The sequence below is a fragment of the Bos taurus genome, chromosome 12 (genome assembly GCF_002263795.3).
Source record: "Bos taurus isolate L1 Dominette 01449 registration number 42190680 breed Hereford chromosome 12, ARS-UCD2.0, whole genome shotgun sequence".
Taxonomy (NCBI): Eukaryota; Metazoa; Chordata; class Mammalia; order Artiodactyla; family Bovidae; genus Bos; species Bos taurus.
Window position 1 is genome coordinate 34,345,935 of NC_037339.1, and position 23,643 is coordinate 34,369,577.

Below are 23,643 nucleotides of genomic sequence, written 5' to 3' on the forward strand. Positions count from 1 at the left end.
TGGGATGATTACCCAGGCACGTCACTGTCTCCCCGAGTCCACGGTGTCTGTTCTGTGGGTCTGGACAAATGTATAATGACGTGTGTCCGGCGTTACGGTGTACACAGAGTAGTGTCAGTGCCCTACAAGTAATTTCATTGACTTTTGCTCTATTGGGGAATATTTTGTTGGACGCATAGAGTTGAGCCATTCCTTTCTTCCTCAGGTGTTAGCCTCTTGATCTTCATACTGCTTCTTGTCTTAGAGTGTCTTCTTTCTTTTCTGGTGGCTTTGTAACCTCCAGCCATATACCTGATCACCAGAGATGTTGTCAATTCAAGAGAAGCTACACTTTTCCCATAATTTTGTCTGTTAGCCGCACTGAAACGTTTCTTGCTCTAGTTTTCTTTCTCACAAAATATTTATCAAGCAGTAAATAATAGAAATTAACATTATTTTGTGGTTTTTTTCTTATTTAATTTGTCCAGCAATGGGTGAAGTAGGTGGCACATAGTTTATCCATGCTTTGTAGAAACTGAGGTTAGGTAATTTGTCAGAGGTCACCCAGTAATACTCAAGCCAGGATAATAACATTGTGGGTGTTTTCTTTTTCCAGTTTTCCCTAGTTAAAAGTCTCTTCATGTCGTAGGAAACGGTTTGTGCTTCTTACACAGCACATTTCACAAATCCAGGCCCTTGTGTTGTGTTACTGAGTGCAGGTACAGCACGCTTCACAAATGCAGGCCCTTGCGTTCTGTTGCTCAGAGTACAGGTCCGGTGTTGCATTGTGGCCTGTCGAGTGTTGCGTCATCACGAGCCTGAGCCTGTTGCCTTCGTTTGTGAGTCAGCCCGAGGCTAAAACTGCCTCAGATCTGTTTCCAGGGAGTCACACCGCCTTGTAATAAATCTTCTCTTGTCATCCTCCCAGGAGAAGTGAACACGGACTGAAGGTAAAAATTATAGAGCAGTCAGAACTGGATTCCTTTTGGCAAGTTAAGTTGTTTTGAAACGTTTCTTCTTTTCAGCTTTAATGCTTCTCAGGTATGTCTAGACAAGACCATTGAACCGGAGGGCAGAGACGGGTCTGACCCCAGCCCCACTGCCACGCACAGGTGGCCTAGGTCAGTCAGCGCTCATCTGAGACTTCTCTGCTCTTTTATATAAAGTAAACAGAAAGTAAAAACTAATAGCTCCCTACTCACATCAGAAGTTCTAGTCAAATTTAGTAATATATGCAAACTGAAAACAAAGTATAATTGGAATTTTTTTTAGAAAAAATGGAAGCTAGACTCTTGCACGTCACAGTGTTCCGTGTTGACTTGCAGACTTTGTGAGAGCCACGTGGCTGCAGCGGCTGTTCCTCTGGGCCGTTGCTGACGCTGTGTAAGCATTTCTAAAGGTCCTCTCCTCGTATATCATCTCAGTTTGTCAGAAAACACCAGTGAATTCAAGTAAGAGGTGATGCCCTTTGCTCTGGGTTTGGAACTGAGACTCAGTCTCTTTGGGCCCCGGCAGTGTAGCAAAGCGGGCAACTTGAGATGCTGCATCGGCTCGTTTCCTGGCCGTAGACACATGCCAAGGTCCTGGCACGGAGCTGGGACCCGGCTGCGTGTGGAGGCTGCTGACTCTGGGCAGTGGCCCCCTCAGTGTCCGGCCTGCCGCCTGAAGGCCTGTTGCAGTTGGGAGTGCCCGTGCCTCAACACGCCTGCGTTTTTAGACCCAGCGTGTTCCCAGGGGTCGTCGGTGGTAGGAAAACAAGGGTTTGTGCAGAGGATGTCTTCACTTTGAATATTATGCAGCTTCTATCATAATATGTTTTCTAAATGCTCATAAATAAGCCAGATACTTAATCGCAATGACTTGGCTCTGTAAGAATTTGATGCCAGAACTTGTAATGTGACGGACCGGTGAGCTGTCGAGTGAGCAAAGATACCTGGCAGATTTATGAGGTTTCGTGCTTACAAGGCAGGCTCACGGGGGACCATCCAGAGGACACAAGTCAGGCCGAGTCTGCCAGCACGCTTGCACTTCTGACAGTATTTCAGAATCTTACCCCAAAATGTGCTTTCTGAATGTAATGGGAAATCTAGTATTATTTTCATATTTCTGTTCCTGTGTGCGGGCGCAGATGGTGCAGCTCTGTTCATTCCTAGAGTGCAAGTGAGCTGCCTCTTCCCTCGCTGGGGCCCACAGGCTCTGTGCAGCTGGGATGCTGTCGTCCAGTCCTGGACACTGAAGAGGGAAGAGGGGGCCATCCCCCTGAGGCCGCCAGGCCTGCCTGTCTGGTCCCCTTTGACAGTGTTAAGAAGACACTCGAGCTGCCTGGAGGGAGGGAGTTTCTTCCAGGTAGTCTATACTTTTCATCAGTGGAATAGCTGTTACCTCACTGAATCATTGGGCTTCCCTGATAGCTCATTGGTAAGGAATTGCTTGCAATGAGGGAGACCTGGGTTCGATCCCTGGGTTGGGAAGATCCCCTGGAGAAGGGAAAGGCTACCCGCTTCAGTATTCTGGCCTGGAGAATCCCATGGACTAGTCCATGAGGTCGCAGAGAGTCGGACACGACTGAGCGACTTTCACTTTTCACTCACTGAATCTTTAGTCATTTTTTGCAGTGGTTTTCTTTTTTTTTTTAATCCTCATCTTACAAGTGAGAAAGCAGGACACCCAGAGCCATACCTGCCGTCGGAAACAAACACGCAGCCACGGAAGACACCGGCCCCAGCGCAGCCGGCCCCAGCGCAGCCGCCCCTGCATCACCCCAGGCTCTGCCTTCCCACGGTGGTTCAGCTCGTGAGGTCCAGATGGTTTCATTTTGCTCACCTTCACCTGGGTTTCTCAAGGGCATCTCACACTGTAATATGCATGAAATACCTGCGATCTGGTTAAAATACAGGTTCTGACACGGGTGTGGATGTGTTTCCAAGAACCGACCCATCACTGTCTGTGATGGCTGAGTGCCCTGCGGTCACCCTTGGGCTCCGGAACGTATGTCTGAGCCAGGCACTTGGAGGAAGCTGTTACCTGAACGGAACTCGGCCCCTGTGGGCCCTAGGATCTCGGTGAACACCCCAGCCTTGGCGCTGACTGCCAGCAGGCTGCATTGACACTGTCGGAGTCACGCAGAGCCGGATCTCAGCACTATTATTTTTAAATAACAAAGGACAAAGATAATTGTCGAGGGATTCATATTGAATTATTGAAACAGATGAGGGTTGCCCTAACCCCAGCCCTCTCGTCCATCTCTCGCCGGTTTGTGTTGCAGGTCCCACTCTGCCCTGTGTCCCTTCAGGCTGCTCCACGTGGGGGCCGTGAGCCCTGCGCTTGGTTTCCCTCCCGGAGCCCATGCGGCTCCAACTGTTTCTGGTCCACACACGGGTGGTCTGCTGGGACTCCACACACACCCTCCCCCCAACCACACACACACTTTCTGTCCCTCAGGCTGGAAGCCGCGCTTGCCCGCAGGAGTTTCCATTGTTTGTTGATGAATGAGACAATGCCGTCCTTCCTCACACACTGTTTTTTAATATGAAAATAAGACCATTAAAGCTTTGTGAATCTGGAGAAACCCAAGTACAGCAGCCGTCCCGTCCACGTGATATAAAGAAAGGGTCAAGAGACAAGAGCTTCTCGATGCAAGCCACTCGCGTGTCTGACGTCACTAAACCTCAACATCTTAAGATGCTGTTTGGAGGAAACTCTTGGCTTAGGTTGGGAAAACCCAGGACCTTTCCTTGCACTGAAGTTACACTCTGAAGCTTCCCCCAGGCTTCGTCTTCACTCCTGAAAATTGCCTTTTTCGGCTGGTTTGCTGTTCTTGTGGCCAAGTGGAAAGAGAAGAGAGCGGCCTGGCTGGCTGAGCCTTCATCCCGCACTGCAGCAGTCACGGCCGTACTTGTGTTTGTTCACCTGTCCTGAGGTGTGTCCTGAGTGTCTGCTGTGGGCCAGTCCTTCCCTGGACCCTGGAGAGACACCTGTATGGATGTAGAGATGCAGTGTGCACACACACGCACACACGCAGGGCGGGGCCTGCTCCCCTGCCAGCAGACAGATCACGTTACCACTCACGGGTGGTTTGTCTCAATAGCCACAGTCAGTCACCTGCCACAAGTCTCTTACATAATTTATTTCTCTTTAGAAGGGCTTTTAATTTAATTTAGATTATAAATAGAGTTGTATAAAATGGCAGCTGTCTTCAATAAACACCAGTATTGGTGATTTTAAAGTAGACTAGTTGACCAAACTACTTCTTCAACTATTACTTGTTTATTTCTAAGAGAATATGCAATGTTCTACGATTAGGCCTAACTAAGCCCCAAGAGGAGAAGGCAATGGCACCCCACTCCGGTACTCTTGCCTGGAAAATCCCATGGACGGAGGAGCCTGGTGGGCTGCAGTCCATGGGGTCGCTAGAGTCGGACACGACTGAGCAACTTCACTTTCACTTTTCACTTTCATGCACTGGAGAAGGAAATGGCAGCCCACTCCAGTGTTCTTGCCTGGAGACTCCCAGGGACGGGGGAGCCTGGTGGGCTGCCGTCTATGGGGTCGTACAGAGTCGGACACGACTGCAGCACCCTTTATGTTTATGTTTATGAAAGGCCCCAAGAGGATGCCCTAAATTGTGTAGGGACGTTAATTATACTGAGTTTCCAGGCCCTGCAATTTTTGCAGGTTGGAAAATTAAAAAAGATGCAGTTCATTATGTGGTCATTTGTTGGGCTGCCAGTTCGGCCCCAGTACTGGCCAGCTCCACAGGCCTGGACTTATCCCTTGGGTCTGTCATCTTTGATTCCTGTTGTCAGTCATTCAGTTCACTTCAGTCACTCAGTCGTGTCTGACTCTTTGCAACCCCGTGGACTGCAGCACGCCAGGCTTCCCTGTCCATCACCAACTCCCAGAGTTTACTCAAACTCATGTCCATTGAGTCAGTGATGCCATCCAACCATCTCATCCTCTGTGGTCCCCTTCTCCTCCTGCCTTCAGTCTTTCCCAGCATCAGGGTCTTTTCCAGTGAGTCAGTTCTTCACATCAGGTGGCCAAAGTATTGGAGCTTCAGCTTCAGCATCAGTCCTTCCAATGAATATTCAGGACTGATTTTCTATAGGATAGACTGGTTGGATCTCCTTGCAGTCCAAGGGACTCTGAAGAGTCTTCTCCATATGCTCTTAAAGGTCAACGGAGCACTTGAGCGGGCTTTCATTGCTAACACAGGAACGGAAAAAGCAGTAACTTTTCCTAAGGTTTTAACTAGATTTTTAAAGATCAGTGCCAATGTCTTATTTCCCTACAATCCTATATTTTCATGTACAAATGTCTGTTTGACAGTTACGATTTTTTGAAATTCAGTGGAGTGTATTCATTCTTTATCTTGTCCACAAAAATATTTCAAAGTTGTTATTTTTAAACCATAATGAAGTTGTTTTTCTAAATTTGATGTTACTCTTAACTTCCCTGCCTCAGAAGTTCATAGTGTAATGACTTAGTACGCAATTTACTCATGTGCATATATTTTTTTGTTTTTTCAGTCGCTGCCCAGAAATATGGTGTCTCGTCTTTGTGAATCTAAAAAGGTCTGTGCCGCAGCGGACATGCAGCTTCAGGTGGGTGTGTGCCTTTGTTCTGAAGTTTTCCAGGGTCATTATTCAGAATAAATGTACGACTTGAAATTCTTGCCAGTGCTACCCATTTATTACAATAATTATGCTTCCAAAAGATCTTTCATCTGAGTTCAAAGAACTTGATTGACCTTGACTCATTTGGTCCTCCAACCGTCCTTAGGAAGTGGTAGTCAAATAAGGTTATTTCCCAATTTCAGTGGAAAATCAAAGCATGGAAAAGTTATGTGACTTCTCCTGAGTGGAGAAGAACTTTTTTTTTTTTTTTACAGGCAGACATATTTTTATTAGTAAAAGTCACAAATAGGAAAAGATTTATTGGCTGACACTGTCTGAGGTGTGTGCTTTAAAAAAAATGCCTTGATTAATACATAAATGAGAAAAGAAAACAACAAAAACTTGGTGCATTTCAGCAAACCAAGTTAGATCTCTTTGTTCACTATATCTCTTTTTACTGTGATTTATTGATTTTTGTTGGCTATACCTTGCCGCTTGTGGGATCTAGGTTCCCTGACCAGGAATTGAACCCAAGCCCATGGCTCTGAAAGTACAGAGCCCTACTGGACTGCCATAAATTCACTCACTTTGTGTTTTTCTCAAAAATGTTTGTTTTTAGATGAGAAGTTTCAAAAGTAAGAGGTGTTAGTTTTTTTATAAAATTTGAAGCCAGTGTTGCAAGTTTCCAGATAAAGACTGGAGACACCCTGTAAACCGTTTGGACGTCAGGTCTACGTGATCCCAGATGCCTTGGGTGTTTGTAATTTTTGAGATTGTTTATAGAATTCTCCCTCTTCATCAAATCTTGAGAGTTATGTGAACACAACCAAAATGCCCTTCTCTCATCTCAGGCAATATTCACTTTATAATGATCCAGTACCTACTTAAAAGTGTCGTCACTATGAATTGTTTTATAGTTGTGTCAAATTTAGTCCCTAGAAAGTAATGAATGAGCTTTGTTTTTTTGGACCTTAAAACATACATTTCAGTGAAGATGCTGTTGCTATAGACGAAACCATGGATGTACATTATTCAGTGTCTATTTGTATCATATCTATTTGGAAAAGGATTTCTGAATTATTTGAAAGGTTTACATTAGTTGGCAACAGTCTTTTGATTTACATGGGTTTGTCATGGGCATCCAACCTTTTAAAAGGCAGTGTCCTGGCCTCCTTTGCAACACTTGTTCCAGTGATTTTCTTTTAAAAGAGAAAACCAACATTTTGTACAATCTCCCATCTTCCAGAAAGAACAAGAAGAGAGAGGAAGAGGAGGGGTGCTGAGGGCTGGAGAAGGAGGAGGAGGGGAGGAAGTCCCCACCCTGAGGGCCTCTCACTGCTCTCCTGTCCCCTGTCTGTCCCTGAGCAGCGGGGACAGGCCGTGCCGACCCTGAGCAGCAGGACAGCCCAGGGAAGAGGACACGAACTGTCTCTGGGCTCTAAGCGAGTAGCTTATAGTGCTTTTTAAGTTGTGCTTTTCTTTCTGTGCATTACTTTAACAACAGCCCCTGTTTTGGGGGGCTCCGAGGTTCTTGGTCCCAGACACACAGGATCCCCTGATAGGCTCATAGCTCGGCCTTGTTTGCTTCATCAGCAAATGAGTATGAAACATATGCACACTAAATTTATTTTGCTGTTTTTATAGTTTTTAAAAAACGTCATTCCATGCTTATGTCTTTCATTTGTGAAAGGCATAATTGAAGAAACAAAACTTTTGAATTCCAATTTGTTTGTAGATTGGGCCAGAAAAACCCACTGCAGTTGAAGTTAGAATTTAAGAATTTCAATTTCTAATGGTTTATTCTGTTGGAATATGAATGTGGATCAATAATGTGGGCCCCTCTGAGTCCCTCTGTGCATTGTTACTCTTCATAGAATATGGAATGGAAAGAGCTGTATTTAGTATATATTTAAGTTGCCAGTTAGAGCAAAGCAATATTTATCTTAAGAAATGTCTGTGTTTTTCCAGGGAAGGTTTAAACTTGACTTTATAATTTAGAGCCATAATTCTATATCTAGATGAAGCCAGAAGTTAGAGGTCATTTAACTTTTTTCTTTTATCCAAACTGATCCTCACTGCTTTTAGGTCAACAGCTGCACATTCTCTGCAGATTCCAGTTTTGAATCAGAAAGATACATATCAGAAGCATAATTGCATGACAGGATTTTTTTCCTTTGAAAATAAAACATTTTCTACTTGTTTGCTTCAGGTAAACTTCCATCAGTGTTTAATACTCAAGTTAAATGTTGCAGAGAAAAAGCACTTTAGATTTTTTGTACAAAATTCAGTTTCAGAACTTGGTAAACAAGCAGCAGTTTGGCTTTGTTCTCCTATCGGGTTTTAGTGGCCTCTGTCCTCTCCTGGCGGGAAGCGAGCCTTCCCTACTGGTCAGCTCCTTAAGCCAGTGTGGCCCCGCCCGGCAGCTGTGTCCTGTGTGCCCGGACCCCGGGGTGGGGTCGGCCTGGTCCTGGCCCCAGACACTCCTGCAGCTGCTCCTCCATCCTTTGTGACAGCCGCTTCCTCCTCCCTCACCCGCCCCGCCCCGCCACCTCTCGTCACCAAAATAGGTCCTCACCCTGTCATTTCTCTCACTCAATTATATCAGGATTCCAGGAAGAAGCCAAAGAGAATTTTTCATGTTTCCAGCTATAAATATGTTTCCAAAACTATGTAGAGTTTTGCAGTCACAAACTTAATTTGCTATACTATACAAAAAGTACCTTATAGACAGGGCTCAGGATTTTTTGATATTCTTAATCGTGAGGAGGTTGAGAGCGTCCCTTTTCATCACTGATGTGGTATGACATGCAGAATACCCTCAGTCCACGACACTGATGAGCACGTGCCCCACTGCGACCCCTGGCTGTTGTGCTGCGCACCCCTCACAGCTCGGCTGCCGTGAGGTGGATGCGAGTGGTGCCCAGACTGAACTGCGCCTGCACCCCTCAGGTCTTCTACGCCGCCCTGGACCAGATCTACCACGGGAAGCACCCGCTCCGGAGTTCGACCACAGACATCCTCAGGGACACGCAGGAGCGCTTCTATGGCCTGCCCTACGTCCCCAACACTGTGAGTCTGGCGTGTGCCCTGTGTGTGCCATTGGGCGGGCACAGGTATCGAGTGGGGGGCTGTGAACCTGAACGGCTCTGCTTGGCGTGGAGGCTTCCCGCGGGGCGGGTGTCAGGAATGCCTGGTCGCTTCCGGCCCCCAGCTGTCCTTGACATGTGCTCACTGTCCTCCTGCCAGCAGCGTTCCTCTTGGGAAGGTGGGGGTGAAAAAGGCCACGGGAGTTTGTCTCTGGTTTTTTTTGTTGTTGTTATTTTTCTATGATGAGAAAACTACTGGTGTAAGATGACGGCAGTGCCTGCTCCCCAACCATTGTCACTGCAGAGAAATCCACGCTGGTGGCAGGAGTTGGAGGGGCGTGGTTCGTGCTCTGTTGCGTGGAGAGCAGGCACATCGCTCCTGTTCACTGAGGACTGGGTGCCAGACTCTGTCCAGCTGCTTGGCGCACAACTCCTGACTCTCCCAGCAGCCCTGTGAATGGGATGGCTTCCCTACCTTTGGGGGCACACCTGAGGCTCATGCACGTGACCTGTCTTGTCTGAGAGCATGGGGGGGTGAGCCATGCTGCTAGGGCACAGACCCAGCCCGGCAGCCGTGTGTTCTCATCTCTCGGGTTCCTTAGGAAGCTGGGGTGGGGAGGAGTGCCCAGGGCCCTGGCATGAGACTGGCGTGTTCGTACTAGTCGGGGCCTCAGGGCAAGCAGTGGGAGCCCGACTCCTAGTGGCTTCAGCAGAATGAGTGTGTATTAAGTCCCACACTGCAAGGCGCAGGGGTCGGTCGGCCTGGTTGCCAGTTAGCCGAGTTGAATGAGTTCCTGCATGTGGTTTTAGAAGGTTTCTCCTCCTTTTATGTCTCATCTCTTTTCTCCGGAGTTGTCTTGTCCTCAGGCAGACAGCCCTGTCCAGGTGACGTGGTGACCACCAGAAGGTCCAGCTTTGCCTTCTTAGAGAGAGAAAGCTCATTGGAAAGTGCTCTGTAAACTGGAAAATGCCAAACAAATGTGGTTTCATTTGTTGCGGGGTTGAGTGCCAGCATGTGTTGCTCTGAGAGTTTGCGTTAGTCAGGAAACTGTGACCATCTGCTAGATCATCAGGTCCTCACGCTCAAACTGAGGGGGTGGGGGGTGCTCATCTTTACCAGATAAGCAGAGTCACCGGAGGTTTCGTCTTCATGAGACTCCCATCTGCAGCATTTGATTGGCTTAGAAGCTTCATGACATGTCCAAGGCACACAGTGCTGGTCACGGTACCGTGTGTGTGTACACACATATGTATAATTTATTGTTTCAGTGTATGTGTGCGTACACACATATATATAAAATTTATTGTTCCAGTGCTGTGTACTATTGTGTACTTGGATAACAAAAGTTAGCACCTTTTTGGGATAAGTAATATATAAAAATTTAACCCATCTCTGTTTACCAGCAACAAACCAAAAAACTGTAAATATGGTATTACAGCAAGAAAAAGTAGAAGGTACCTATCAAAACTGGTCTGTCTAGTTTTGATTTTTTAATATTTGTTTTTATATTTATTTGATATTTACAGAAGGAAAGATTACCTCCTCTGTGAGGACAGTGCCCGATTTTTGTGGGGGGATGGTGCTGGGTCTTTGTTGCTGTGGGCTCTTCTCTGGTTGCAGTGCACAGGCTTCTCACTGCGGTGGCTTCTCTTGTGAACACGGGCTCTAGGGCGCAGGCGCGGTAGTTGTGGCTCCCGGGCTCTAGAGTGCAGGCGCGGTAGTTGTGGGGCGTGGGCTCAGCTGCTGCGTGGCACGTAGGATCTTCCCGGATCCAGGGTCGACCTGCGTCTCCTGCACTGGCAGGTGTACTCTTCACCACCGAACCCACCAGGGACACCCCCAAAGCACCTTGTTCAATAAGTATGTTGTGTTTAATTTCAGTGTCCTAAGTAAATGAAGGGCTGAACCATATTTACAGAAGGAAAGATCTGATATAAAAATACCGAGTTTTCTCCAATCTGTACACTTAATGTAATGTCCTCACTTGTTGGCTTGACTCTAATGGGCTGACTATGATCTCCTGTGGAAGCTGATGGCTTAAGAACAGTGACAGAAGGGTGGGCTTGTCCAGTCGGGACCACTAACCAGGAAGCTGGAGGATTTAGGACCGGGTAGCAATGCTGTGGGGGTACAGGGGGCACAGAATGGTGGAGCCAAGCCCAGCACTGCAGGCAGGCTCGGTGCGTTTATGGCCTCCTGACCATCAGCCAACAGCCCTGCAGCTGTGAGGGCCGAGAAGGGACTGCTCAGTTTCAGTGGTGATGTCCCGATAAATCATCCACCGGGAAGAGATGAAACCTGGATCTGTCCCCTTCTACTAAAGTAGTTTAGTTCTACTTTAACTAAAGTAAAGTGGGTTAAAGACCCAGATATGAGGAGCGGAGGCTTAAATTTGGGAGAGAGAGTCTATCTGAGCGTTCCTTTTTGTTCCTGTTTGGACTCTGGTGTCATGCATACGGCACGGAAGACTGTGTCCACTGCATGAGGACCTGAGTCTTCTGTTCAATAAACAGATGAAAACAAGTAAGAAGCTACAGGTTGGCATAGAGGTTTTCAGCATTGTAACTGGAAAAAGATTTTTTTGCTTTCTAAATTGTTATTGTGGTTTTAAAAAAACAGGCGACATAAAATACACCATTTGGAAAATAAATATTTTTTAAAGTGCTGTGAATGTGCAAGAGGCCAGACATGTGCTGTGCCCCCTAGAGTAACCTTGGGGTTGACGGAGGTGAGGAGCAGAGCGAGTCCAGAGCCAGCTCACTCTCACCTGTCGGGCACATACGAACCACAGGTGTTGTCTGTGCTTCTCGGTGTTCACCACTGCCTGGTGTTGACCGGGGTGTGGCCTCGTCTGTGAGGATGGTGCCCGGTGTTGACTGCGGTGTGACGTCATTTGTGAGGATGGTGCCCAGTTTGTGAGGATGGTGCCCGGTTTGTTGACTGTGGTGTGGCATCGTCTGTGAGGACGGTGCCTGGCGTTGACTGTGGTATGATGTCTGTAAAAGTGATCCGGAGGCTCAGCTCCTTTATGGACCTCAGAGAAAGCGTGGTCTCAGGTCCCATGTGCCGAGACCAGTAGAACTATAAAAAGAAGTGAATAGTGAGCCCCAAATTCAGGTAGTCTTACCCTGGTGCAAGGAGGGGTGCACCGAAGTCTTAGGGATGCTTTCTCATGAGCGTTCCTAAGAATGATCAGCAGCCATGCAGTTAGTAAACGGGTCACTCAGCAGAATATGGAAGGGCGTTCTTCATGTGCAGACCGTGTCTTGAAGTGGGAACGGGCTGTTTTGGCTGCAGCGTGTGAGGTGAAGAATGGGCTTGGGCAACCCGTAAGGAAGTTGTTTCCCCGTGGGGACCACACAACTAGCGGGCAGAGCGAGCAGGCAGGCTGAGGACCAGCGTGGAAGGTGCCCGTGACCTGGGGGTGGACTGGGCAGACAGACCCCACTGGGCGCTGGTGCTGTGTAAGCTGGGAGGGGTGGTCCCCGTGTTGGAAGGGGCCACTTGGAGGAGGGGTGCAATGTGGGGACGGGTGCAGGGGGCCAGTTCAGGCTGAGCAGACGATGCCTGTGAGCAGATGTGGGACCTGAGGCTGCAGGCCAGGAGGCAGGGCTGGGGAGCCATGTAGGAGAGGGAGGCGCACGCCTGCACAGAGGATGCTGTGAGCGGAGAGCCTGCTGGGTGAGATGAGGAAGGTGTGGGATAGCCCACCCGGTCGGCCTGTCTTCTCGTTGAAACAGCTTTTTTCAAGTACCGGCAAAAACTGAGATTTTAAATGTGTTTTCTGTTCCGTTTCTACTACTAGAGAGTAGCACCTACTCTGTTTTTAGGATTAGGTAGCTGGGAGCACTGCTTGTAGGACATCTACCATAGATTTGTGTTCTTAGTAGGTACATTCTCAGAGACGAGTCACACAGGACCTGAGGGCTTCCTGTCCATTAGCTGCTCAAGTTCCAAGCAGATTCTTAACCTGTGTCGCTGCCATTGCGATTCTAAGTGCAAAGGAGCAAGGCCGTCGATCCACAGGTCAGGGTGGAGCACGGCCAGCTGTGAGCCAGTCTTCATCCAGTGTGCTCTCCCCGGCCCGCTCTCCTTCAGGCCACCTGACCACACAGAGCTGGGGCCAGCGGCAGCGGGCGGCGAGTGGAGGGGGTGGGCGCACCGGGCTTGTGTGCTTGCAAGCAGTGTTGTGCTCTGGTTGGTTTTCTAGTTTCAGAAGGAAGGTCACAGACACACCCGCATGGGGAAGATGCCCCTGCTCCCATCCATGGGACTGCGTTTTCATTAGAGCTTGTTTGCTGTCTTGTTCACTTGATATCACTTTTGAAGAACTTCTTTCTCCAAAATAGATATGTGAGTGTGTATAGAAATCCTTCTCCATCAGAGGGCAGACAGACTGAAAACCACAATCACAAAAAACTAACCAGTCTGATCACATGGACCACAGCCTTGTCTAATTCAATGAAACTATGAGCCATGCCCTGTAGGGTCCCCCAAGATGGACAGGTCATGGTGGAGAGGTCTGACAAAACGTGGTCCACTGGAGAAGGGAATGGCAAACCACTTCAGTATTCTTGCCTTGAGAACCCCATGAACAGCATGAAAAGACAAAAAGGTATGACACTGAAAGATGAACTCCCCAGGTCAGTAGGTGCCCAATATGCTACTGGAGATCAGTGGAGGAATAACTCCAGAAAGAATGAAGAGACGGAGCCAAAGCAAAAACAGTACCCAGTTGTGGATGTGACTGGTGATGGAAGTAAAGTCCAATGCTATAAAGAGCAATATTGCATAGGAACCTGGAATGTTAGGTCCATGAATCAAGGCAAATTGGAAGTGGTCAACAGGAGATGGCAAGAGTGAACAACAGCATTTTAGGAATCAGCGAACTAAAATGGACTGGAATGGGTGAATTTAACTCAGATGACCATTATATGTACTACTGTGGGCAAGAATCCCTTAGAAGAAATGGAGTGCCATCATGGTCAACAAAAGAGTCCAAAATGCAGTACTTGGATGCAGTCTCAAAAACAACAGAATGATCTCTGTTCGTATCCAAGGCAAACCATTCAATATCACAGTAATCCAAGTCTATGCCCTGACCAGTAACGCTGAAGAAGCTAAAGTTGAACGGTTCTATGAAGACCTATAAGACCTTCTAGAACTAATACCCAAAAAAGATGTTCTTTTCATTATAAGGGACTGAATGCAAAAGTAGGAAGTGAAGAAATACCTGGAATAACAGGCAGATTTGGCCTTGGAGTACAGAATGAAGCAGGGCAAAGGCTAATAGAGTTTTGCCAAGAGAAACACTGGTCATAGCAAACACCCTCTTCCAACAGCACAGAGAAGACTACACATGGACATCACCAGGTGGTCAATACTGAAATCAGATCGATTATATTGTTTGCAGCCAAAGATGGAGAAGCTCTATACAGTCAGCAAAAACAAGACCAGGAGCTGACTGTAGCTCAGATTATGAACTCCTTATTGCCAAATTCAGACATAAATTGAAATGGTCTAGTGAAACCACTATTACCGCACAATTGCACTTATCTCACACGCTAGTAAAGTAATGCTCAAAATTCTCCAAGCCAGGCTTCAGCAATATGTGAACTGTGAACTTCCTGATGTTCACGCTGGATTTAGAAAAGGCAGAGGAACCAGAGATCAAATTGCCAATATCTGCTGGGTCATGGAAAAAGCAAGAGAGTTCCAGAAAAACATCTATTTCTGCTTTATTGACTATGCCAAAGCCTTTGACTGTGTGGATCACAATAAACTGTGGATAATTCTGAAAGAGATGGGAATACCAGACCACCTGACCTGCCTCTTGAGAAATCTGTATGCAGGTCAGGAAGCAACAGTTAGAACTGGACATGGAACAACAGACTGGTTCCAAATAGGAAAAGGAATACGTCAACGCTATATATTGTCACCCTATTTATTTAACTCATATGCAGAGTACATAATGAGAAACGCTGGACTGGAAGAAACACAAGTTTGAATCAAGATTGCCGGGAGAAATATCAATAACCTCAAATATGCAGATGACACCACCCTGATGGCAGAAAGGGAAGAGGAACTAAAAAGCCTCTTGATGAAAGTGAAAGTGGAGAGTGAAAAAGTTGGCTTAAAGCTCAACATTCAGAAAACGAAGATCATGGCATCCGGTTCTATCACTTCATGGGAAATAGATGGGGAAACAGTGGAAACAGTGTCAGACTTTATTTTTTGGGGCTCCAAAATCACTGCAGATGGTGACTGCAGCCATGAAATTATAAGACGCTTACTCCTTGGAAGGAAAATTATGACCAACCTAGACAGCATATTCAAAAGCAGAGACATTACTTTGCCAACAAAGGTCCGTCTAGTCAAGGCTATGGTTTTTCCTGTGGTCATGTGTGGATGTGAGAGTTGGACTGTGAAGAAGGCTGAGCGCCAAAGAATTGATTTTTTTGAACTGTGGTGTTGGAGAAGACTCTTGAGAGTCCCTTGGACTGCAAGGAGATCCAACCAGTCCATTCTGAAGGAGATCAGCCCTGGGATTTCTTTGGAAGGAATGATGCTGAAGCTGAAACTCCAGTACTTTGGCCACCTCATGCGAAGAGTTGACTCATTGGAAAAGACTCTGATGCTGGGAGGGATTGGGGGTAGGAGGAGAAGGGCACCATAGAGGATGAGATGGCTGGATGGCATCACTGACTCGATGGACATGAGTCTAAGTGAACTCCGGGAGTTGGTGATGGACAGGGAGGCCTGGTGTGCTGCGATTCATGGGGTCGCAAAGAGTTGGACACGACTGAGTGACTGAACTGAATGAGTGAAACCATTAGACCATTCAGGTATGACCTAAATCAAATCCCTTATGATTATACAGTGAAAGTGAGAAATCGATTCAAGGGATTAGATCTGATAGAGTGCCTAAAGAACTGTGGACAGAGGTTCGTGACATTGTACAGAAGGCAGTGATCAAGACTATCCCCAAGGAAAAAAAATGCAAAAAGGCAAAATGGTTGTCTGGGGAGGCCTTACAAATAGCTGTGAAAACAAGAGAATGGAAAGGCAAAGGAGAAAAGGAAAGATCTACCCATTTGAATTCAGAGTTCCAAAGAATAGCAAGGAGAGATAAGAAAGCCTTCCTCCGTGATCAGTGCAAAGAAATAGAGGAAAACAATAGAATGGGAAAGACTAGAGATCACTTTAAGAAAATTAGAGATACCATGGGAACCTTTCATGCAAAGATGGGCTCAATAAAGGACATAAATGGTATGGACCTAACAGAAGCAGAAGATATTAGAAAGAGGTGGCAAGAATACACAGAAGAACTATACAAAAAAGATCTTCACGACCAAGATAATCATGATAGTGTGATCCCTCACCTGGAGCCAGACATCCTGGAATGTGAAGTCAGGTGGGCCTTAGGAAGCATCACTATGAACAGAGCTAGTGGACGTGATGGAATTCCAGTCGAGCTATTTCAAATCCTAAAAGATGATGCTGTGAAAGTGCTGCATTCAATATTTCAGCAAATTTGGAAAACTCAGCAGTGGCCACAGGCCTGGAAAAGGTCAGTTTTCATTCCAATCCCAAAGAAAGGCAATGCCAAAGAATGCTCAAACTACCACACAATTGCACTCATCTCACACGCTAACAAATTAATGCTCAAAATTCTCCAAGCCAGGCTTCAACAGTACATGAACTGTGAAATTCCAGATGTTCAAGCTGTATTTAGAAAAGGTAGAGAAACCAGAGATCAAATTGCCAACATCTGTTGGATCATAGAAAAAGCAAGAGAGTTCCAGAAAAACATCTACTTCTGTTTTATTGGTCATACCAAAGCCTTTGACTGTGTGGATCACAATAAACTGTGGAATATTCTTAAAGAGATGGGAATACCAGACCACCTGACCTGCCTCTTGAGAAACCTATATGCAGGTCAAGAAGCAACAGTTAGAACTGGACATGGAACAACAGAGTGGTTCCAAATCAGGAAAGGAGTATAAGGCTGTATATTGTCACCCCGCTTATTTAACTTATATGCAGAGTGCATCATGAGAAATACTGGACTGGATGAAGCATGAGCTGGAATCAAGATTGGCGGGAGAAATATCAATAACCTCAGATATGCAGATGACACCACACTTATGGCAGAAAGGGAAGAAGAACTAAAGAGCCTCTTGATGAAAGTGAAAGAAGAGAGTTTATTAAAGAGTTGGCTTAAAACTCAACATTCAGAAAACTAAGATCATGGCATCTGATCATGCAACTTCGTGGCAAATAGTTGGGGAAACAGTGTAAACAGAGTTTATTTTGGGGGAGGGCTCCAAAATCACTGCAGATGATGACTGCAGCCATGAAATTAAAAGATGCTTGCTCCTTGGAAGAAAGGTTATGACCAAGCTTGACAGTGTATTAAAAAGCAGAGACATTACTTTGCCAACAAAGTCCGTCTAGTCAAAGCTATAGCTTTTCCAGTAGTCATGTATGGATGTGAGAGTTGAACTATTAAAAAAAGCTGAGTGCCGAAGAATTGATGCTTTTGAACTGTGGTGTTGGAGAAGACTCTTGAGAGTCCCTTGGACTGCAAGGAGATCCAACCAGTCCATCCTAAAGGAAATGAGTCCTGAATAGTCATTGGAAGGACTGATGTTGAAGCTGAAATTCCCAATACTTTGTCCACCTGATGCAAAGAACTGACTTGTTGGAAAGACCCTGATGCTGGGAAAGATTGAAGGCAAGAGGAGAAGGGGACGTCAGAGGATGCGATGGTTGGATGGCATCACCACCTAGAGGGACGTGAGTTTGAGTAAACTCCAGGAGTTGTTGATGGACAGAGAGTCCTGCTGTGTCGCATTCCATGGAGTTGCGAAGAGTCAGAAGTGACTGAGTGACTGATCTGAACTGAACTGAAGTATAGAAATCCATATAGATATGTGACATTTGTGCATTCAAGCAGATGAAGAATTAGGTTTTTATAGCTCTACTTTTGAATATATCTTTCAGAGGTTTTCATCAGAGATATCACAAGTTTAGTTCACTTTGTATAAAATTGTCATAGCTTACTGACTTTATGTGGTGTCCAGCATTGATGGTTTTATTTGAAAAGGTCTAATTTTAAATTAACTGATAAAACACTAAGATAAGGAAATGTGTCTATTAAATGATTTCTACCATCTAAATTAAAATGGCAGGTATTTCCCTATCTGTTATTTTTAAAGGAAGCCTGGTGAGAGAGCTTGATCAGGTGAGAGCTTTTATATATAGATCTGAGGTCTGCTTCTGACCTTGGCTCTTCTTCTTCCCTCACACTCAGATGTTGGCTCAGGGAATGGCATAAAGGTTTCTTTCTTTCAGTGTGTTAAAAAAAAAAAATACTGTCTATTAAAACAGTAGAACTAGACCCCAGGGTGGTTCAAAGTTCGTCAGTCCCTTTCCAGAGACTCTAGCTTCAACTGTTTGCTAGAAATCCTCCTTTCTCCTTTGAGTTTCTTCCCTGGGGAAGTAGTCATGTTTCCTCCTATTCTTACGCCTTGGCTCTTGAACAAACGAGAACAGTCTCCTGGGAGGTGAAGGCATGCCCAGGTGGCATAGTTTGGCGTACTTGACGTTGCTAAGCACATGTTAGATTAAACAGAACAATATTTATTTTTTTTCTCTTAAATACAAAGACCATATGGTGCCTATCTAGAAAAACCTAAGTAGTTAATTGCATGTTAAATTCCTTTCCTCTTTTGTTGAATAAACAACTGAGAAAATATTTACCTTCTCTGTCATGCTAGATTTATTTATGACTTTGTAACTAAAACACAGAAGTGTTATAAATTGAAACTTTAATCTCAAGATTGACTCATTTGCTAAAAATTTATATGGTTTCAGTTTGTGGGACAGCTGCAGCTCTAGAGTTCACTGATCTAAAACATGAGGAAGTCATGACTTACCCGGTTTTTTTTATAACATAGTCCTTGGAGCCAAGTCACCAACTTTCATTCTCATCTTGGTTTTCATGAATAGTACTATGCTTTAAAAAAAAAAATTTTTTTTTTTTGACTGTAGATTCACAAAGGCTAGGTCAAGTGAAATAAAAACCCAGGATACTCATTTCTTCTTCACCAGATAGACTCTGTTTAAATGATACACGTGTCTTTTAGATTTGAGGATGTTTATGTTTCCAGAAACTTCTGCCCTGGTGATTGTCCGAGTGGATTCTCCTCCACGGTGAGCATAGGCAGGACGCAGGGAGCTCGGGATCTGGAGGGCTGTTCCCGGTGGCCTTCTACCTGCGCCCTGGGGTCTCGGGGGCAGCACCAGCCCTGTAAGAAGCCCGTGGCTGAGTTAGGTTAGTTGATGCTAATCTTGCATTTTAACTGCATTTGAGGATGTCATACGTGCATGTAACCAGAAATCAAAAGATGCGGAGGGTTTGCAGGCGGTCTTCCCTGCTCTGGGCCTGTCCAGAGGCGGGACTCCCTGCCCCGTTGTACGTAGTTCTCCCCCTCTCACCGGAGAATGGAACCTCTTTCCACAGGTGTAGAGGCACTTCTCATCCGTGGTCCTCCACATATTTCCTTCTAGCATTTCTGTGGTCTTGTTTGTTACTTTTAAATCTTTGTCTGTTTAAGTTTCCGGTGGTGTAAGTCACCAGATTTGGAACCAACGTTACTTTTTCTAACTGGTTTTTTAAAAACCCACACCCCCCTCTGATTTGAAAAGGTCTCCTTTGTGAGATGCTAAGATTTGTGTCCGAGTTTCCTTTTCAGGGCTCCTGCCAAGGCTGGATAGTCATTTGTGAGGGTTTTTGTCTTTTGTGGGTTTTTTGATTGTTTTTTTCTGTTTTTATACATAGGTGCCTTGCTCCACTTTTCCTCCGTGAATCTGCCTGTTCCTGTCACACCGTGGTCTTTGTTTATGGTCTTCCTCTCAGAAGCGCCTCATGTATCTTGTTAATGTCCTGTTGTTGTACAGGCTTTTTTCTTGCTCTGGTGAGGGGCTCTCTTCGCCTTCCCCCCTTTTCTAGCTCTTTATCATCAGCACTTCGGGGTGTTGATGTTGTGGCTGACGTTCTTAATGAACGTCCTGCTGTCCTTGATGCATGTTCACGGGATTGTAAAGGTTTCTAGATACCACTCTATGTATGAATACATACTTAAACACATGTATGAAACCTCACATCATATGTAAGTAATATTCTTGCTGCCCCTTTTCAACATTTCTGTGACCCTTGTGTCCTTCACTGGTCCAGTGGCTTGAACTTTTTTAATTTTTAATTTTGTATTGGGGTAGAACCAGTCACGGAGAAGGCAATGGCAACCCACTCCAGTACTCTTGCCTGGAAAATCCCATGGACGGAGGAACCTGGTAGGCTGCAGTCCATGGGGTCGCTAAGAGTCGGACACGACTGAGCGACTTCACTTTCACTTTTCACTTTCATGCATTGGAGAAGGAAATGGCAACCCACTCCAGTGTTCTTGCCTGGAGAATCCCAGGGACGGGGGAGCCTGGTGGGCTGCCGTCTATGGGGTCGCACAGAGTCGGACATGACTGAAGCGACTTAGCAGCAGCAGCAGCAGAGCCAGTCAATGTTGTCAATAGTTTCAGGTGGACCACAAAGGGACTTAGCCGTACATGTATCCATTTCCCCCATACATCTCTCCCAACCAGGCTGCCACATAATGTTGAGCAGAGTTCCATGTGCTGTACAGGAGGTCTTTGTTGTTTATTCACTTTCAGTATAGCAGCACGTACATGACCTTTCCAGACTCTCCAACTATCCCTTCCTCTTCCCATCCTTCCCTGAAACTTTAAGTTGGTTCTCTAAGTCTGTGAGTCTATTTTAGTTTTGTGAGTAAGTTCATTTGTATCATTTCTTTTTAGATCCCATATATAAGGGATGTCGTATGCTAGTTCTCCTCTGACCTCACTCAGTATGATGATCTCTGGGTCCATCCATGTTGCTGCAAATGGCATCATTTCACTCTTTTTAATGGCTGGGTAGTGTTCCATTGCATACATATACCACATTTTTATCCATTCCTCTGCTGATGGACATTTAGGTTGCTTCCACGTCTTGGCTGTTGTAAACAGTGCTGCAGTGAACACTGGAGTGCACTATCCTTTTGGATCGTGATTTTCTCCAGATGTATGCCCAGGAGTGGGACTGCAGGGGCGTGTGGGGGCTGTTGGTAGTTTTTTCCGGAACCTCCGTACTGCTGTCTCAGTGGCTGCACCAGTTTTCATTCCCACCAGCAGTGTAGGGTTCTCGCTTCTCTCCATGCCCTCTCCAGCATTTGTAGTTTGTGCATGTTTTGCTGATGGCCATTCTGGCTGGTGTAAGGCAATGTCTCATAGTTTTTATTTGCATTTCTCTAATAATCATTGATGTCAAACATCTTTTCATGTGCCTCTGGTTCATTTGTGTGTCTTCTTAGGAGAAATGTCTGTTTAGGACTTGTGCTTTTTTTTTTTTTTTTAATTGGGTTGTTTGTTTTTGATACTGTTAAGTGTCTTGAGCTATTTGTAAATTTTGGAGAATAATCCCTTATTGGTCACATAAATTGGCAAATATTTTCTCCCAATTTGTGGGTTGTCTTTTTTGTTTTGTTTATTGTTTCCTTTACTGTGCAAAAACTTTTGAGTTTGAGTAGGTCCCATTTATTTTTGTTTTTATTTCCACTATTCTGGGAGATGGATCAAAAAAAGATGTTGCTCTTATTTTATGTCAGAGTGTTCTTTCTGTGTTTTCCTCTAGGAGTTTTATAGTGTCCACTCTTGTGTTTAGGTCTTTAATCTGTTTTGAGCTTATTCTTGTGTGTGGAGTGAAGGAATGATCTCATTTCGTTTTTTTACATGTGGCTGTCCAGTTTTCCCAGTACTATTTGTTGAAGAGACTGTCTTTACAGCATTGTGTAGTCTTGCCTCCTTGGTCATGGATTAATTGACTGTTGGTGCTTGGGATTATTTCGGGGCCCTTCTGTCCTGTTCCATTGATCTATATTTCTGTTTTTGTACCAGCTGATGACTGTAGCTTTGTAGTATAGTCTGAAGTCAGGAAATCTGATTCCTCCAGGTCTGTTTTTCTTTTTCCAGATTGCTTTGGCTATTCAGTGTCTTTTGTGTGTCCTTAACAAATTTTGGCTTTTTTTTTTGGTTCTAGTTCTGTGAAAAAAGCCACTGGTAATTTGACAGGAATTGCACTGAATTTGTAGATTGAGTGGCTTGAACTTATAAAATTACGCCAAATAACACTGGAGACATTGAACACCCTGCTTGTGTCCACGGTTTCAGTGGAATATTTCTGGCTGGATTTGAGAGCACGGGAGGCATGTATTCCGACCATGAAGGCAGGAGTGAGGAGTGAGGTGTGGACCCAGGCAGGGCAGCTGGAGTTCGGGGCACAGGGCAGGCGAGGTCACCCCATGTGGTGATGGTACAGCAGATGCTCGATACTTGGACAGTCCTCTGTAACGTGAGCACTGACTCGAGTGGTCATCATGAGGACCAAGTGAGATCACGCGTGTGGAAGCATGCAGCCCAGTGCCTGGCACCGGTGAGAACACAGCGAGCGTTAAGCAGTAGTGTTCTCGTCAGTGTTGGTTACCGAAGAGGGATTTCATCATTGCATGTGGGGCGGCTGCAGCAGGAGAATCAGGTTCACACATTAAAGGAGATGACCCCTGACCAGAAGGATGGCCATGGGCCGGGCCTCCCACATCCCGTGACAGTGCCCACAGCCACGTGCTCCAGCACTGTGATGGCGGGTCTATGCCTGAGAACCTGTGTCCCCAACCAGGTTATCGTGTATGAGAGGAGTTTACCGTGGAGTTGCTTATTCTCGGTTTGTAGTGAGTACAGTTCGTAATTGTGGAATTGACCACCCTGCTGCATGCTCTATTTAATACACTCGCCCTTCAGGTTCTTCTCTTCACGTGTGTGTGTGTTTTCAGAGTCTCAGGGAAGCTTTGAAATGCTTGCTGATTTATGGAGAGTGAAAGTGAACCAGACTTTCTCAGAACATTTAGAAAAACTCAGACACTTAAAAGCTAAAAAGCATAAAATCAAACACTATTTGAAATGATTTACACAATTTCAGCAATAACATTTTTCCACTTAAGCCAGCGTGCAGTCTAAACAGCCCTTCATGCGGCTCGGTCCTTTACATGAGCGCAGTGCAGGTCTCTAAATCAGATGGTAGTTTAAATTTATCTCACACTTTTTCTAACTCATTTTCCTTCTTAAAACTTAGTGTATCCTTCAAAAAGTCAAACCAGTTCTGTACAGAATAAGTTAAAGTGAGTAAATAAGTACATAAGATTCTGGAGAATAATATCTGGCCACAGCTGAGTTTAGAAAAGAGATTTAGAAAGAAAAAAGAGGGCATCAGTTCTTTTCAGCCTTCAACAAGCCATGGCTCACACCCGACCTTCGGGAGATCACAGCTTGACCTTCAAACCCTGGAGAACTGAGAAGAAATCTCCCAGGGCTCCTGTTGTTACTACCCTGTGAAGTGATGGTACCTGAGTACTTTTATGTAAAAAGTTCCAATAATGCTTAGGTGCTGACTTTTTATCCAACACTTGTTTTGAGTTGCAGTAATATGCACTGTTGGGCATTGCCCAGGGTTTCCATATGTTTCAAGCATAAATACAGCAGGATTTTTTTGGTAAGAAATTGCTAAAAGCTGTTACATCAGGAATGTTGGAGATTCTTCAGACGAGATCATCGGGGAAGAATGATGACAGGGCGATTGAAAGCAGGCAGCCTTTGTAGTTTCAGGGGCTCAGTCATATGTGTTACATGTCAGTTACTCTGTACAGAATGAATGAAGGGACCGGCCTGCAGGTGATGTGGCATCGTGAGCCCTGTGCTGCACTTCTGGTACGGGCCCCCTAGGGGTGGGGGTGGGGACCCCCAGTTGTGCATGGCAGGACGGGGATGGGGAGGTTGTTCTCACCTCTTTGTAGAA

General features: G+C 45.6%; 1 protein-coding gene across 1 annotated transcript in view; it reads left to right on the forward strand.

Annotated features, from left to right (window-relative positions):
* Nucleotides 1-23,643, forward strand: part of MIPEP (mitochondrial intermediate peptidase) — an 85,835-nt gene that overhangs the window by 41,046 nt on the left and 21,146 nt on the right. Inside the window, exons 15-16 of the mRNA XM_002691846.6 lie at nt 5,508-5,582; nt 8,544-8,663. Coding sequence (XP_002691892.2) covers nt 5,508-5,582; nt 8,544-8,663 — 195 coding nt within the window. The remainder of the gene's footprint in view (nt 1-5,507; nt 5,583-8,543; nt 8,664-23,643) is intronic.